Source organism: Loxodonta africana, chromosome X (genome assembly GCF_030014295.1).
Source record: "Loxodonta africana isolate mLoxAfr1 chromosome X, mLoxAfr1.hap2, whole genome shotgun sequence".
Lineage (NCBI taxonomy): Eukaryota > Metazoa > Chordata > Mammalia > Proboscidea > Elephantidae > Loxodonta > Loxodonta africana.
In genome coordinates, this window is record NC_087369.1 from 80,802,546 (window position 1) to 80,818,075 (window position 15,530).

General features: G+C 41.8%; 1 protein-coding gene across 12 annotated transcripts in view; it reads left to right on the forward strand.

The window, feature by feature from the left end:
- The window catches only part of TAF1 (TATA-box binding protein associated factor 1), a 73,690-nt gene that overhangs the window by 13,201 nt on the left and 44,959 nt on the right, over window positions 1-15,530 (forward strand). For all 12 annotated transcript variants that reach the window (XR_010319800.1, XM_064278537.1, XM_064278535.1 and 9 more), the window contains exons 15-22: window positions 6,621-6,821; window positions 6,984-7,125; window positions 7,578-7,708; window positions 8,356-8,436; window positions 13,566-13,715; window positions 13,885-14,004; window positions 14,287-14,462; window positions 15,173-15,351. Coding sequence is in view for 11 of the 12 variants with exons in the window: in XM_064278537.1 (XP_064134607.1) it covers window positions 6,621-6,821; window positions 6,984-7,125; window positions 7,578-7,708; window positions 8,356-8,436; window positions 13,566-13,715; window positions 13,885-14,004; window positions 14,287-14,462; window positions 15,173-15,351 (1,180 nt within the window). In the remaining variant the exon portion in view is untranslated. The remainder of the gene's footprint in view (window positions 1-6,620; window positions 6,822-6,983; window positions 7,126-7,577; window positions 7,709-8,355; window positions 8,437-13,565; window positions 13,716-13,884; window positions 14,005-14,286; window positions 14,463-15,172; window positions 15,352-15,530) is intronic.

A 15,530-nucleotide genomic window follows, 5' to 3' on the forward strand; every position in this document is an offset into this window, starting at 1 on the left:
TCTGTTTCTGAAAGATCACCGCCTTGAGAAACTTACGGAGTGCAGTTCTCTGAAAACATGGGGTTGCCATGAGTTGGCAACTGGTTTGATTTGGGTTTTAAATCTACAGTCTATTTCCCACGATTTTGAGCATCATCTTTATACTGTTCCTCGCATTTCCTCTCCGTGTAACTTTCTGTTGAGGTTTTCTATCAATCCATCCCCTTGTTTTATGGCTACTTTGGTAGTCTCCTGAAGTTCTTTTTCTATCTTCTGTAGTTCTTTTTCTTACATGTTTTACATTTAGAACTTCCTTTCCGCACCCATGCAGTGAAGATCCTCCCTTTTTCTGTCTACTCTTTTGTTCTGAGAAGACTTACTGTCACAGGCTTCTTGTTGATCCCCATCTGGCTGCTACTTCAACTAACTCAAATGTTTCTGTCCTGCCCTCTCTAGTCTTTTCTCTCTAGCATACATCCTACCTCATTGCTTTCTGTTTTTATTTATTTTTTAATTAATTCACATATTTATTATTTTTTAATTTTTACTGTGCTTTAAGTGAGAGTTTACAAATCAAGTTGGGCTCTCATGGAAAAATTTACAAACATCTTAATTGTATGCTCCTAATTGCTCTCCCCCTAGTGAGACAGCACACTCCTTGCCTCTACTCTCTCTTTTCGTGTCCATTTGGCCAGCTTCTGACCCCCTTTGCCCTCTCATCTCTCCTTGAGACAGGAGATGCCAACATAGTCTCATGTGTCTACTAGATTTAAGAAGCTCATTCTTCCTCAGTATCATTTTTTTTATTAACTTTTATTAAGCTTCAAGTGAACGTTTACAAATCCAATCAGTCTGTCACATGTAAGTTTACATACATCTCACTCCCTACTCCCACTTGCTCTCCCCCTCTTGAGTCAGCCCTTTCAGTCTCTCCTTTCGTGACAATTTTGCCAGCTTCCCTCTCTCTCTATCCTCCCATCCCCCCTCCAGAGAAAAGTTGCGAACACAATCTCAAGTGTCCACCTGATATAATTAGCTCACTCTTCATCAGCGTCTCTTTCCCACCCGCTGACCAGTCCCTTTCATGTCTGATGAGTTGTCTTCGGGGATGGTTCCTGTCCTATGCCAACAGAAGGTCTGGGGACCATGGCCGCTGGGATTCCTCTAGTCTCAGTCAGACCATTAAGTTTGGTCTTTTTATGAGAATTTGGGGTCTGTATCCCACTGATCTGCTCCCTCAGGGGTCCTCTGCTGTGCTCCCTGTCAGGGCAGTCATCGATTGTGGCCGGGCACCAACTAGTTCTTCTGGTCTCAGGATGATGTAGGTCTCTGGTTCATGTGGCCCTTTCTGTCTCTTGGGCTCTTAGTTGTCGTGTGGCCTTGGTGTTCTTCATTTTCCTTTGCTCCAGGTGGGTTGAGACCAATTGCTGCATCTTAGATGGCCGCTTGTTAGCATTTAAGACCCCAGACGCCACATTTCAAAGTGGGCTCAGTATCATTTTTTATCCCATAGTCCAGTCCAGTCCCTATGAAGAGTTGGCTTTGGGAATGCTTCCTGTCTTGGGCTAACAGAAGATCTGGGGACCATGACCTCCGGGGTCCTTCTAGTCTCAGTCAGACCATTAAGTCTGGTCTTCTTAAGAGAATTTGGAGTCTGCATCCGACTGCTCTCCTGCTCCCTCGGGTTCTCTGTTGTATTCCCTGTCAGGGCAGTCATCGGTTGTGACCAGGCACCATCTAATTCTTCTGGCCTCAGGCTAATGAGGCCCTTTCTGCCTCTTGGGCTCATAATTACCTTGTGTCTTTGGTGTTCATTCTCCTTTGCTTCAGGTGGGTTGAGAGTAATTGGTCCATCTGAGATGGCCGCTTGCTAGCGTTTAAGACCCCAGATGCCCCTCTCCAAAGTGGGATGCAGAATGTTTTCTTCATAGATTTTATTATGCCCATTGACTTAGATGTCCCCTGAAACCATGGTCCCCAAACCCCTGCCCCCCCATGCTGGCCTTTGAAGTGTTTAGTTTATTCAGGAAACTTCTTTGCTTTTGATTTAGTCCAGTTATGCTGACCTCTTCTGTATTGTGTTGTCTTCCCCTTCACCTAAAATAGTTCTCATCTGCTATCTAATTAGTGAATACACCTCTCCTTTGCTCACTCCCTCCCCCCTCTCGTAACCATCAAAGAATATTTTCTTCTCTGTTTAAACTTTCTAGAGTTTTTATAATAGCGGTCTTATACAATATTTGTCCTCCTGCAACTGACTAATTTCACTCAGTGTAATGCCTTCCAGATTCCTGTATGTTATGAAATGTTTCACGTTCTTTATCAGTGCTTAATACCATAATTTATTTATCCATTCATCCATTAATGGGCATCTGGGTTGCTTTCGTCTTTTTGCTGTAGTACACAGTGCTGCAGTGAACATGGGTGTGCATATATATGTTCCGGTAAAGGCTCTTATTTCTCTAGGATATATTCCAAGGAATGGGATCGTATGGTAGTTCTAGTTCTAGTTTTTTAAGGAAGCGCCAAATCTATTTCCAGAGTGGTTTGTACCATTTTACATTCCCACCATCAGTGTAGAAGTGTTCCAGTCTCTCCACAGCCTCTCCAACATTTCTTATTTTTTGTGTTTTGGATTAATGCCAGCCTTGTTGGCGTGACATGGAATCTCATTGTAGTTTTGATTTGCATTTCTCTAATGGCTAATGATCGTTAGCATTTCCTCACGTATCTGTTAGCTACCTGAATGTCTTCTTCGGTGAAGTGTCTGTCTGTATCCTTTGCCTAGTTTTTATTTGGGTTATTTGTCTTTTTGTGGTTGAGATTTTGCAGTATCATGTAGATTTTAGAGGTCAGGCGCTCATCGGAAATGCCGTAGCTAAAAACTTTTTCCCGGTCTGTAGGTAATGTTTTTACTCTGTTGGTGAAGTCTTTGGATGAGCATAGGTGTTTGATTTTTAGGAGCTCCCAGTTACCTGGTTTCTCTTCTGCATTGTTAGTAATGTTTTGTATACTGTTTATGTAGGGCTCCTAGCGTTGTCCCTATTTTTTCTTCCATGATTTTTTATTGTTTTAGGTTTTATATTTAGGTCTTTGATCCATTTTGAGTTAGTTTTTATGCATGGCGTGAGGTATGGGTCTTGTTTCATGTTTTTGCAGATGGATATCCAGTTATGCCAGCACCATTTGTTGAAAAGACTGTCTTTCCCCCCATTTAACTGACTTTGGGCCTTTGTCAAATATCAGCTGCTCATATGTGGATGGATTTATGTCTGGATTCTCAATTCTGTTCCATTGGTCTATATATCTGTTGTTGTACCAATACCAGCCTGTTTTAACCACTGTGGCGGTATAATAGGTTCTAAAATCAGGTACGATGAGGCCTCCCACTTTGTTCTTCTTTTTCAGTAATGCTTTCTTATCCGGGGCTTCTTGCCCTTCCATATGAAGTTGGACTTTGGATCGGAATTGCATTGTATCTATAGATGGATTTTGGTAGAATAGACATTTTTACAATGTGAAGTCTTCCTATCCATGAGCAAGGTATGTTTTTCCACTTATGTAGGTCTCTTTTGGTTTCTTGCAGTAGTATTTTGTAGTTTTCTATGTGTAGGTCTTTTACATCTTCGGTAAGATTTATTTCTAAGTATTATATCTTCTTGGGGGCTACTGTAAATGGTATTGAATTGATTTCCTCTTCGATGTTCTTTTTGTTGGCATAGACGAATCCAACTAATTTTTGTATGTTTATCTTGTATTCTGATACTCTGCTGAACTTTTCTATTAGTTTCAGTAGTTTTCTTGAGGATTCTTTAGAGTTTTCTGTGTCTAAAACCATGTCATCTGGAAATAAAGATACTTTTATTTCTTCCTTACCAATCTGGATGCCTTTTATTTCTTTAACTAGCCTAATTGCACTGGCTAGGACCTCCAGCACAGTGTTGAGTAGAGTGGTGATAAAGGGCATCCTTGTCTGGTTCCCAATCTCAAGGGGAATGCCTTCAGACTCTCTCTATTTAGGATGATGTTGGCTGTTGGCTTTGTATAAATGCCCTTTATTATGCTGAGGAATTTTCCTTCTATTTCTGTTTTGCCGAGAGTTTTTATCATGAATGGACGTTGAGCTTTGTCAGATCCCTTTTCTGCATCAATTGATAAAATCATGTAGTTCCTGTATGTTGTTTTATTTATATGATGGATTACATTAATTGTTTTTCTGATGTTGAACGATCCCTGCATACCTGGTCATGGTGAATTATTTTTTTTTTATAAACCAAAACCACACCCACTGCCGTCGAGTCGATTCCGACTCATAGTGACCCTATAGGACAGAGTAGAACTGCCCCATAGAGTTTCCAAGGAGCGCCTGGCGGATTCGAACTGCCGACCTTTTGGTTAGCAGCCCTAGCACTTAACCACTGTGCCACCAGGGTTTCCATTTTTTTTTTTTTATATGTTGTTGAATTCCATTGGCTAGGATTTTCTTGAGGATTTTTGCATCTAAGTTCATACGAGATATAGGTCTGTAATTTTTTTTTTTTTTTGTGGTGTCTTTACCTGGGTTTGGTATCAGGGATATGCTGGCTTCATAGAATGGGTTTGAGAGTATTCCATCCTTTCCTATGCTTTGAAATAGCTTTAGTAGTAGTGGTGTTAATGCTTCTCTGAAGGTTTGGTAGAACTCTCCAGTGAGGCCATCAGGGCCAGGGTTTTTTTTTTTTGTTGGGAGTTTTTTGATTACCTTTTCAATCTCCTCTTTTGTTATGGGTCTATTTAGTTGTTCTACCTCTGTTTGTGTTAGTTCAGGTAGGTAGTGTGTTTCTAGGAATTCATCCATTTCTTCTAGGTTTTCAAATTTGTTAGAGTACGATTTTTCGTAGTAACCTGTTACGATTCTTTTAGTTTCAGTTGGGTCTGTTGTAATATCGCCCATCTCATTTCTTATTTGGATTATTTGCTTCCTCTCCTGCTTTTCTTTTGTCAGTCCTGTTTTTCTTCTGTCAGTTTGGCCTGTGGTATATCAATTTTGTTAATTTTTTCAGAGAACCAGCTTTTGGTCTTGTTAACTTTCAGTTTTTCTGTTCCATTTAGTTCTGCTCTAATTTTTATTGTTTCCATTTTTCTAGTGCCTGAGGGTTTCTTTTGTTGCTCTTTTTCTCTTTGTGTAAGTCGTAGGGATAATTCTTTGATTTGGGCCCTTCTTTTTGTATGTGTGCATTTATTGAAATTAATTGACCACTGAACACTGCTTTTGCTGTGTCCCAAAAGTTCTGATAGGAAGTGTTTTCATTCTCATTGGATTCTGTGAATTTCTTTATTCCATCCTTCATGTCTTCTATAATCCAGTCTTTTTTGAGCAGGGTATTTTTCAGTTTCCAAGTGTTTGATTTCTTTTCCCTGCTTTTTCTGTTACTGATTTCTACTTCTATGGCCTTATTGCCAGAGAAGATTCTTTGTAATATTTTGATGTTTTGGATTCTGCTAAGGTTTGCTTTATGACCTAATATGTGGTCTATTCTAGGGAATGTTCCGTGTGCACTAGAAAAAAAGTATACTTGGCTGCTGTTGGGTGGAGTGTTCTGTATATGTCTGTAAGGTCGAGTTGTTTGATTGACATTTAGATCTTCTGTGTCTTTATTGAGCTTCTTTCTGGATGTTCTGTCCTTCACCGAAAGTGGCGTGTTGAAGTCTTCTACTATAATTGTGGAGCTGTCTATCTCACTCTTCAGTGCTGTTAGAGTTCGTTTTATGTATCTTGCAGCCCTGTCATTGGGTGCATAAGTATTTACTGTATCCTCCTGGTATAAAAAAAATATTGTCCCTTTAATCATTATATACTGTCCTTCCTTATTCTTTGTGGTAGATTTAACTTTAAAGCCTATTTTGTCCAAAATTAATATTGCTATTCCTGCTCTTTTTTGATTGTTGTTTGCTGGGTATGTTTTTTTCCATCCTTTAAGGTTTAGTTTGTTTGAATTCACTTACTTAACAAATGTTTTGATCTCACCTCTACTGCATTCGCTGGAAAAAGGCATCCTGTTTTAATAGAGTGCCAGTGAAAATGAGGGAAACCCTCAATGAGATGGATTGACACAATAGGTACAACAGTAGTCTCAAATATACCAATGAGCATGAAGATGGTACAGAAGCAGACAGTTCTGTTTTTTACATGGGGTCCCAATGAGTTGAAGCCAACCCAACAGCAACTAACACCACCAGTAAATCGTGTGTCAGGGGCTATGTAGGGGTCTGTGATAATAGTTTAGTATTTGTTAGTTTATAAAGTGATTTTCATATATAATTTTCATAACGGTCCTGTGACGTATACCATTTTAAACATCTCCATTTTATAGATGGGGAAAATTAAGCTCAGAGACGTTAAATTACTTGTTTGATGTCATACATTGAGTGGCAGAGCTGGTGTCAGCGCATTACGAATCCTGTAGTTTCTCCATTACTGACTCTTAGGTAGGAGTTGTCTTTCTAACCCTGTTTTCTGTTCCATATTATAATTTATTTATGTTACTGCCTAGGTCATACGAGGAGGGAGAGCAAACAAGCTTGATTGTCCTTTCTCTTCAGAGACTGAATTTCCTAGGGCTTCTTCATATATAATTTTTACGTGTTTTTACTCTCGTTAGGCATTTGAGAACAACCTTTTCCGTGCCCCAATTTATCTTCATAAGATGCCGGAAAGTGACTTCCTGATCATTCGGACAAGACAGGGTTACTATATTCGGGAACTAGTGGATATTTTTGTGGTTGGCCAGCAGTGTCCCTTGTTTGAGGTTCCTGGGCCCAACTCCAAAAGAGCCAATACACACATTCGAGACTTTCTGCAGGTAAGGATGGATGGGTAGGGAGGGAGTCAGGGTGCACATAAAAGGGTATGTGAATTTGGGGGCACAACAGGAACGATCACAGCACATTGTGGCTTAGAAGAAGGGGCCCTGGTGTAGACCTTTATCCTTTGCCAAATGAAATGCATTTGGTTTGTTGCGCAGGTTTTTATTTACCGCCTCTTCTGGAAGAGTAAAGATCGGCCACGGCGGATTCGAATGGAAGATATTAAAAAAGCCTTTCCATCCCATTCAGAAAGCAGCATCCGGAAGAGGCTAAAGCTCTGCGCTGACTTCAAACGCACAGGTTATCAGTTGTGTCTGGTTATTTGTCCTCTCTCTTTGCAAGAAAAAAATTGTGTTGGCTTTAACTAAAGGATAAGCATACGGCTAATAAAACGAATAGGTGATCATTGAAAGGAGAAAGTAATGAATCTTCTAATTATGGAGGCCATGATTGCTTTTTTGATTTTGGCTGCCAGGAAATTCAGTGTGGTTGTTGGAAAGGAAGTACTATACCAGATTTTCTCATGGTAAACCAAGTTTTTCCTAATGCTGAATTCTAAGAGAGATGTCTTACGTGAGATGTAGGAAGCCTAGTAGCAGGGGCTGTCTTGGCCAGACAGTCATGTAACTATGGCTAGGCCTGTTCTCTTCTAGGGCATCGCCTGGTTCAGTCTTGGTTTGTTATCTCTTTTGCTGTCAATGAGTGTTAGGACCGTAGGACAATTTCATTTTCCCTTTCTGTATCTTTTCCAGGGATGGACTCAAACTGGTGGGTGTTGAAGTCTGATTTTCGTTTACCAACTGAAGAGGAGATCAGAGCTATGGTGTCTCCAGAGCAGTGCTGTGCTTATTATAGTATGATAGCTGCAGAACAGCGACTGAAGGTGAACACCCTCCACTTAGCCACTGCCTATGCCATTGAGACACGGGAGAGAAGAGTCTCCTCACTGACTTAACAGATGATGGCTACTGGATTATTACCAGTTATTAAAAAAATTCAAACAGTGTGAGGTATTCTCTGTGTACATCAGTTCTGGAAAATGACAGCGTAATCAAGTATCAGTGGGAAGATTTAATGAGGGAGTTGGGGCATATTGTTTTACTTTGAAAATGATTGCCCATCCATCTGGGTGGGGATTTTAGTTTTTCTTCTCTGTAAGACATACACGTAAGCAGGGTACGTGTTTGTCAGTTCCCACGTCCTCCTAGGTGGACAGAGAAGATGATGTTGGAAGTGTGATTTAGAGAAGTATGGTACCCTTATCAGGCCAAAATAGGACTGGTCCAGCTAGAGTAGGACAGTATAGGACTGTCCCACTGAGTTAATGAGTCTGAATTATTAAGTATCTCTTTTTAGCTTTCTTATGGGCCCTCATTATCCATCTATCAGCTAGTATCTTCTAATAGCCTAAGAGATGACTTTAGAGATTCATTATGCAGAATATGCTTTGATATTCTGTACTTGGTACGCAGTAAAACTTATGCTTTTCGATTGATTTATGGATGGATTTTTTTTTTTGTCTTCTCCCAGGATGCTGGCTATGGTGAGAAGTCCTTTTTTGCCCCAGAAGAAGAAAATGAGGAAGATTTTCAGATGAAGATAGATGATGAGGTAAGGCTTACACTAATTTTTTAGAAGCATACCCCATTTATCCTTTTTTTTAAAAAACAGCTTTATTAAGATATGATTGACATACAATAAGCTGTGCATATTTAAAGTGTATCATTTGCTATTTTTGACAGGCGTATATATTTGTGAAACCCTGACAACACGATAATGAGCATATCCATCACCCCCAAAAGTATCTTAGTTTATTTGTAAATGTCGCAATTTCACCCATCATATTTGAGAGACAGTTTTGCTAGATATATAATTCTAAGATGGCAACTTTTTTTCCCTCTTGGCTTTATGTATGTCATCCTATTGCCTTCTTGCCTGCATGTTTTTTGAGGAGTAGTCCAATTTTAGCCTTATTGAGTGTCCTTTTGTAGTTGACTTTTCGTTTATCCCTAGGTGCTCTTAAAATTCTTTTTATCTTTGGTAAGTTTCATTATATGTCTTGGTGACTTTCATTTGGGATCTGCCTTGTGGGGGTTCGATGAACATCTTGAATAGATATTGTCTCATCTTTCACAGTATCAGGGAATTTTTCTGCCAACAAATCTCTAACAATTCTCTGTGTGTTTTCTGTTATCCTCCCCGTTCTGGTAGTGCAATCACTCATAGGTTGTTACTCTTGATAGAGTCCCACATAATTCTTAGAGTTTCTTTGCTTATTAAATTCTTTTATTTGAATTTTCCTTAAATATATTGTTGTCAAGTGCTTTATCTTCATTCTCACTAATTCTGACTTCCATTTCTTCAGTTCTGTTCCTATGACTTTCTATTGAGTTGTGAAATTCTGAAAGTTTATTGTTAATCTTTTGGATTTCTGTTTGGTGTTTCTCTGTGGATTCTTGCAGCTTATTAAATTTGTCATTATGCTCTTCTTACATTTCTCTAATGTTTTTGCTGTGTGTTCCTTGGTGTTTTCTTTATTTTGCCTGATTTCCTTCCTGATCTTTTGAAGAGTTCTGTATATTAATCTTTTGTATTGTGTCTCTGGTAATTCCAAGAAATTATCTTAATCAGGAAGATTTCTTGAATCTTTGTTTTGGGAGCTTGCTGAAGCCATCATGATATGCCTCTTTATGTGATTTGATATTAACCGTTGTCTTGGAGCCATCAATAAGTTCTTGTATTTATTTTGTGCGTGCTTACTGTGTCTTCTCTTCTCGTTTTGTTTTCGTATGCCCTAATAGGCTGTATGAATGAGCTAGTTTGATTATTGGTGCCTTTGAAGTTCAAACATCCTGTCAACAGGTGGTTAGAGCTGTTACTAGGTATGTGAACCCAGGAGTCCTTTTACTTTTTTTGTATGGATTCAGCTCAGGTGTCCAGGTAGTCACTCATCAAGTGTATGGTACAGGCTCTCACCTACAGTCTTAGACAAGCAGGGGCGATTGCTGTTGGCACAAGTATCTGGCTGTAGTAGGGGTTCACACGCTGAGCAAGGTAGGGAACTGACAAGCACCCCTGAGTGTCTGGGAGGAAATCGTGTCCCTGTTCTCTATGGGCATCCAGTGCTGTTGGTTGTAAGGACTGGAAGGAATCACTTACTCTTTGACCCCTGTCTCAGGTGGCTAGGTAGTGTGGGTGGAACCACTAGTCTTCAGGCCCCTGATGTGGGTAAGTGAGGACCCTGCGTAATAGGCAGAGCGGTGTCAGGTATCACGAATCTGCCTCTCCACCACATAGCCAAAACAGTTGAAGTTAGACTTCAGATATATTCCCTGCTGTACTGTGCTATGAGGGCGTATGCTGTTGAAATGGGCCCACACAGGTCTGTGTAGTGGTGAAAGGCATTCAAAATCCGTGGACCCTTTATGCCTGTGCATAGGCAAAGGTGCTGTTTCTGACCTGTGTTCCCAGCTTAGGGGAACTGGCAGATTGTTTTTTCCCTGTTTGTTAATTTCCTCTCCAAGGCTAAAATGGCCCTGGGACTGTGGTACTCACTGAAACCGGTTCAGACCCAGTGCAGAGTAGGAAGGGGGCAGGTAAGTGGGAGCGAGAATTTTTCCAAAGGTATGTTTTTTTATCCACACAGTAGGTTAGACGCATGTACTTATCTTTTGCCAACTGAGCACCGCTTTTCACTGATTGCGGACATGAGTAGGGTCTTCGCTGCTTGATCTCTCCTGATGTGGAAAACACGTCCTGAATGCCTCTGCTTGTGTCACCGCTGGCGCCAGCGAATCCTGGCCTGCAGGGTGCCAATTCCTGCTGGCTCAGGTCTGGCAACATCTTGCTACTCCTGTACTGTCTCTCCTTCCCCCGCCACTCAGTCCGATTCCTCAGCTTTGCCTTTGTTGTTCAGGACTCAATTGTCATATGTAATCGATTGATTTCTGTTTTTAGGTCTTTATTGTAAGAGGGACCAGAGGAAGTCTCTGACATATCCCGCCATCTTGGCCCTGCCTCCTTGCCATATTTCTTTTAGCTCTTTGTGTATGTTTTTCTTCAAGCCTTTTAATTGTGTTTAACGTTGTATCATATTTTCCCATTTTTTTTTTATTATTTGATCTTCCCTAGATGCATTTTCACTCCTTTTGTCATGTTTATTTGGATGGGCCATCGTTTCTCTTTCTTTTGTATATGTCATGATGTTTTGTAGGGGCATTAGAATTTTCAAGGGTGTTAACTTTCTCAATTTTCCCCCGTATTTGATGTTTTTGCCCGCATTGCTTTCTGCAAAAAACTCTTAGGGAGACAGAGCCTTAGGTGTTTGCTTACCTTTCCTATTTCTCTCTGGAATAGCTCCTTCTCCCTTCCTGCTTTAAATTAGAATTGGAAAGTTCCAGGTCTCGGTTTTCAAACTTCATTGTCTCTCAAAGACACCAGGGGGCGCAGTCCTTTTTCTCTCTGCTTATTACTCCTGTCCCTTTTTTGTTTCTGCAGCCACGTTTTTAGTTGTTAAACCCACACTTAGATAGATCCTTTCGGGGCTGGGTATTACCCTCTGGGTTTTCCCGAGGCTTTCTTCCTCACTCCGTGGGGGCTGCTTGTATCTAAGCTGGCATTCAGGAGAAGCACAGGTAGACTTTCTTCTGTTTCAGGAGGAGGAGGTGCTGCCTCTCCCCAGAAGTACCTCTAAGATATCTGTCCTGTTGGTTTCAGAAGCCCTAGCAGCCCTGTGGTGGTTGTGGGACCAGTCTCTACTTAGGTGACCTGCCTCCTAGCTCCACTGTAGGTAACCTTCTGTAGATGCTCATAGTAGTCCAGCAGCCAGCAGTTACTGGGTGGAGGAAGGGTTGTTCATGCTCCAAACAAACCCCTGGGGAGGTCTGCCTTGTTGATACGTCTGCCTTGTAATATATAGGTTGTTGGTATAGTCTTTACTCAAGATGCCTTCTCAGTAGCACACAGCAGCCTTGGTCAACAGTCTTCAGCACTGACCAGAAGGTGGAGCAGACAGACCCAAACTGACCCCCCAGGGAGGTCTGTCCTCTTGGTTTCAGAGGCCTGAGGTATGGGGTGCACAGAGAGGCAGGTAGAGTGTTGATGATGGGAACAGACTCCACTGTGAGGGCCTTTTTTTACAGTTTGCAACAGTCTGGCAACCAGCAGTTAACCTGTTGGGAGAGGGGTGTCATGCTCTGGTCAGATCCTCGTAGAGGTCTGCCTTTTTGTTATCAGAGAAACCCAAGTAGATGTTAGCTGTGAAGGTAGCCTTCGCTCAAGATTCCTGCTTTCTAGCACACAGCAGCCTCAGTCAGCAGTCCTTCATGGTAACCAGAAATGGGGGCAGACTAACCCAAATTGACCCTCAGGGAGGTTTGACCCTCAGAGGCTTGAACTATGGAGTACACGGGAGGCATGTAGAATGCTGACTTTGGAAACAGACTCCACTGCAGGGGCCTCCTGTAGCAATTCACAGCAGTCTTGCAGGTAACAGTGTCTGGGTAGGGAAAGGGTTGTCACACTCTGAACCGATCCCCAGGGAGGTCTGCCTTGTTGCTGTGACAGCCCCCCTCCCCACCCTGTAGTATGTCGGCAGTGGGTGTAGCCTCCACTCAAGATGCCTGCTTTCTGAACACATCAGCCTCAGCGAGCAGTCCTCAGCACTGACCAGGACGGGGAGCCAACAGACCCAAACTGTTTCCCTGCGAGGTTTGCCCTTGGTTTCAGAGGCTTGAGCTATAGGGTTCGCAGGGAGTCAGGTAGAATGTTGACTATGGGAGCAGACTCCACTGTAGGGGCCTTAGTAATTCATAGTAGGCTTGCAACCGGCAGTGTTGCAAGTGGTAGTTAGGGAAGCAGTGTTTTTTTTTTTGTGTGTTGGGGCCACTTCCCCAGTTCACAGCAGCTGGTGGGCTGTGTCGCTAGGGGAAGGGCAGGGACAGCGGGAGAAGTGAATTTTCCTACTGTGTGCAACTTCTTGTTGATTTGTTGATTTTTAGCCTGTCTGCAGTTTCCCACTGCTTTCCTCTGCTTCCTGATTCAGAGTCCCTCAAAGTCAAGCACCATTTCCTTATTGTATATATGGGGAAGGGTTGGAATGATGGTCTGTTTATGCCATCTTTCCCAAATCCTCCCCCAGGCTATAATCTTTATCAGCAGATCGCCAGGTCTTTCCTGCTGCAGAGCTGCTGGTGGATTTGAACGACCAGCTTCTCAGTTAGTAGCGAAATGCTTAACCATTGCACTACCAGGGCTCCTTTGACCAAACTAGTGGCAGAGGTGTAATGGACTTTGGTTTAGTGCTGCCGGGGTTGGAACCAGTGATTTGAAAGCATGCATATTATCTGTTATGAGAGCATGTAGGTCATTTTAAAGAAACCATTTGAGCAATTGGACAGTCATATACAGTCATCAGACTAACTTATCTCTTGACCATTGTTAGAGTGGGAACAACATTGCCTTTGAGAATTCCTAGTGAAGCCCAAGGTGTATGGGCCTGAAAAGTACCATTGGTCCACATCTTCCTTCTTGCCTGGTTGGCTGAGCTCTTGACCCTTATTTAACATCATGATATAAGTAACGTAGAAGAGAGCAGCAAGCTAAGTACTGGGCAACTTTATGTAGCCGGTTTAAGAAAGCATTAAATTGTACATTATTTTAATTGTTCTGCCCTTGTGGGTAATGGCTAGACATACAACAAATGTTTCCTGTAGCCCTAAGAATCCTTTTCTGTACTTCAGGTTCGAACTGCTCCTTGGAATACCACAAGGGCTTTCATTGCTGCCATGAAGGGGAAGTGTCTCCTGGAGGTGACTGGAGTGGCAGATCCTACAGGTTGTGGTGAAGGTTTCTCCTATGTGAAGATTCCAAACAAGCCAACACAGCAGAAGGTGAGATTGGCTATGAATTTCTAGAAGGAGAAAATCAAGGGAGAAGGAAATGGGGGCTAGGGAGAAGGACTGGGGAACCTGGAAAGTGATTAGGTCGGCAGGATGACTAAGGTGCCTGCCATAAAGAGTGCAGCTTATTAAGATTCTCACATGTTTTTGTTTGAGGCAGGATGATAAGGAGCCTCAACCAGTGAAGAAGACAGTGACAGGAACAGATGCAGACCTCCGTCGCCTTTCTCTGAAAAATGCCAAGCAGCTTCTACGTAAATTTGGTGTGCCTGAGGAAGAGGTGGGTGTAGAAGAGAAAAATTTAGAGGCTCTTAGAGGCTTTGCATACAGAGGGAAAGGCTAATTGAGAGAAGTGTGAAACCATTGGAGAATTTTGTAAGTTAGGTTGTAGTAGACTGGGTCTTAGATACTTTTTTTAGGAGTTAGCTTTCTGAAAGCTCTCTGTTTAACCTGCTTAGAGGTTGTTTGTTTTTTTTTTGGTTTAGATGTCTAATGCTGTGCTTTTTTCGTCTTTCAAAATCCCTGAGTGAGTTGTGAATATGTGTACGTATCTGTCTTGTAGATTAAAAAATTGTCCCGCTGGGAAGTAATTGATGTGGTACGCACAATGTCGACAGAACAGGCCCGCTCTGGAGAGGGGCCCATGAGTAAATTTGCCCGGGGATCAAGGTTTTCTGTGGCTGAGCATCAAGAGCGTTACAAAGAGGAATGTCAGCGCATCTTTGACCTACAGAACAAGTGTGTTGTTTTAGTGCTTCAGAAAATCCAGGCTAAAAAGGGGAGGGGTACAGATGCTTGTATAGTGAAAAGGAGGTTACCTAAAAATGTGATTAGATGGTCAGGTATCTTGAGAGTTCAGGGTGGTATCTGTTCATCATAATACTGCTACAGTACCACTGTCTTCAGAGCAGCTTGGCAAAGGTTTTGAAAGGTAAGAGAGGCCAGGCCTAGGTTCCATGGCAACTCTTGTGGCCAGCAGGAACAGTAGTGACAGATAGGGTTTTTCTGACAGCTTAGTGGTGGGAGGATGATAATGTACTATTAAAAGTGACCAGTGTGCTGACCAGGAATTATGAAGTAGTTGCAGTTTTTCAAACTTGTTGACTGAATATTGAGAAAAACTTTATAGAGTTTTTCTGTTAAGGATTCCATCTCTCAGTAGTTTCTGTGTATTCTTTTTTCTAAAAAAAAAAATTCACTGACGTGAGATTCATGTAGCAAAATTAACCATTAGAACAATTCAGTAGTATTTAGTACATTCACAGTGTTGTACAGCCAGCCCCCTCTAGCTAGTTCCAAAGCATTTCTGTCACTCTAAAGTAAATGGGTATTTCTCTTAAGATTGATTTCCCAATTTCCTACTGTTGCCTGCGACCATATTTATTTAGCTCATAGTACACTTTTTATAATAAATTTTCCCTGATTTCAACATTGGTGTTTCTCTTTAGGGTTTTGTCATCAACCGAAGTCTTATCAACTGACACAGATAGCAGCTCAGCTGAAGACAGTGACTTTGAAGAAATGGGAAAGAACATCGAGAACATGTTGCAGAACAAGAAAACCAGTTCTCAGCTGTCACGTGAACGGGAGGAACAGGAGCGGAAGGAACTGCAGCGGATGCTACTGGGTGAGGGTAGTGGCTTGTCAGACAAACAAGAAAGAGGAGGATCGAAAAAGGAATGTGAAAATAATTGCATACTATGGAGGCAAAAAAAAAAAAAAATTTTTATGGAGGCAAAGCTGGGAAGAGCAGAAGTAGGGAATGAGTATAGAGAAACCCGTAGATAAGATAGATTTTTGCAAATT